The sequence below is a fragment of the Octopus bimaculoides genome, chromosome 12 (genome assembly GCF_001194135.2).
Source record: "Octopus bimaculoides isolate UCB-OBI-ISO-001 chromosome 12, ASM119413v2, whole genome shotgun sequence".
NCBI lineage: Eukaryota > Metazoa > Mollusca > Cephalopoda > Octopoda > Octopodidae > Octopus > Octopus bimaculoides.
Genome location: NC_068992.1, coordinates 64,549,341 through 64,550,903, shown reverse-complemented (window position 1 = coordinate 64,550,903; position 1,563 = coordinate 64,549,341). Strand labels below are relative to the sequence as shown.

Genomic DNA, 1,563 nt, shown 5'->3' with positions numbered 1-1,563 from the left:
CAGAAAGAAAACGACATTTTTTTTACTGGTATCACGAATATATATCTGTGTTAAAGCCGAACTAAGTCACCGGAATGAGAATTGAATTCAACGTATCTGTATTCACCTCTGTGTAACCTAAGGTAATAGTGAATTCATAACAGGTTAAGCAAATGGATTTTAAGAATAAATCTTTTTCTCTCTCCTTTAATATTGTTTAATTGTTGAAATAGTATATAGACAAAACATACACCACATATATGCAGGCATACAAAAATAGGCACACACACACACACACATACATGCAAACCTCCTCACACTCACATACATGGAGGTAAGTGTTTAAGTATAATGTTGTACACTTTCATATGCATAATTATATACACACACACACATACACACATACAAAGACAATATATATACTCACTTTAACATACATACATACATACATACAACGTATATATTCACTTTAACAGCTGATAATTCCCTTTAATTTCATTTCTTTTTAGACTCAACCCACGAGAAATAATGAAGGGAGCCAGACCAAGTTTTGAACTACGAACATTTGTACCAAAGAGCTGCTGGAAGCTTGAAAATGTAGTCAAAGTTTTGTGATAGTTTAGGAGAGAGTTTTAAAACAGATACACAATGCGACTTACCATCACTTGAATTAAAGATGAGTTTTGAAGCAGATGGAACTGTTCAGAATATCCTCAAGAAATGTTCCAGAAGATTGTGGACATTTCTGAGTCACACAAAGCAAGAAAGGGCACTAGAAACATATTGCCAGAATTCAAGAAAATCTTTGGCAAGCAAGTCATGAGACGTTTGTTTCAAAATCAAGTGTCCGTCACATTTTCAAGCACTGTCAGTGGAAAAATTACATTCCAAGAATAGTCCATGGTCTCAATGAAGATGACCCAGAGCAAAGAGTGGAGTTTTATGAGTGGCACTTGGTAAGATGTGTAGAAGAGGTATACTTTCCAACAAAGATTGGAGTGATGAGACTACATTTAAATTAAATGGCCTAATTAACAACCACAACTGCACCTATTAGGGACCTGAGAATTTAAATATTATAGAAGAATCTCTTGTTAATTTACTAGGAGTTGCATTATTATGTGGCTTACCAACAAAAGGATTCACTGGACTATTCTTGTTTTGACAGTATTGCAATTGGTCCCATTTATTTGAACTTGGTGCAACAATCTGTCATACCAAGCATTCAAGGAGACCTTGAAGATGTGGAGTTTTATTTTCAGCGAAATGAGGCAGCCCCATACTACCATAGCAATGTAAGGGCCAGAAAAGTTTTCAAACTGAAAACAGTTCAACAAAAATTAAATTCTCTCCGTAGATTCTATCTAATTTTGATAATGAAATGTATTTTGATAAACCCTGACTTTATAATCATTCAACGTGTGAATACATTTTTTCGAAAAAAGCCCCTCCTCCTTCTCCTCCTCCTTCTCCTCCTCCTCCTTCTCCTCCTTCTCCTCCTCCTCCTTCTCCTCCTCCTTCTCCTCCTCCTCCTTCTCTCTCTCTCCCTCACACACACACATACGCACACATACACTCGATTTT

The 1,563-nt window shown here is 36.1% G+C and overlaps 1 protein-coding gene across 1 annotated transcript in view; it reads left to right on the top strand.

Moving 5' to 3' along the window:
* Positions 1-307: 307 nt before the first annotated feature.
* Positions 308-1,563, top strand: part of LOC106884490 (uncharacterized) — a 93,407-nt gene continuing 92,151 nt past the window's right edge. Inside the window, exons 1-2 of the mRNA XM_052972061.1 lie at positions 308-313; positions 1,086-1,274. Of these exons, the coding sequence (XP_052828021.1) occupies positions 308-313; positions 1,086-1,274 (195 nt within the window). The remainder of the gene's footprint in view (positions 314-1,085; positions 1,275-1,563) is intronic.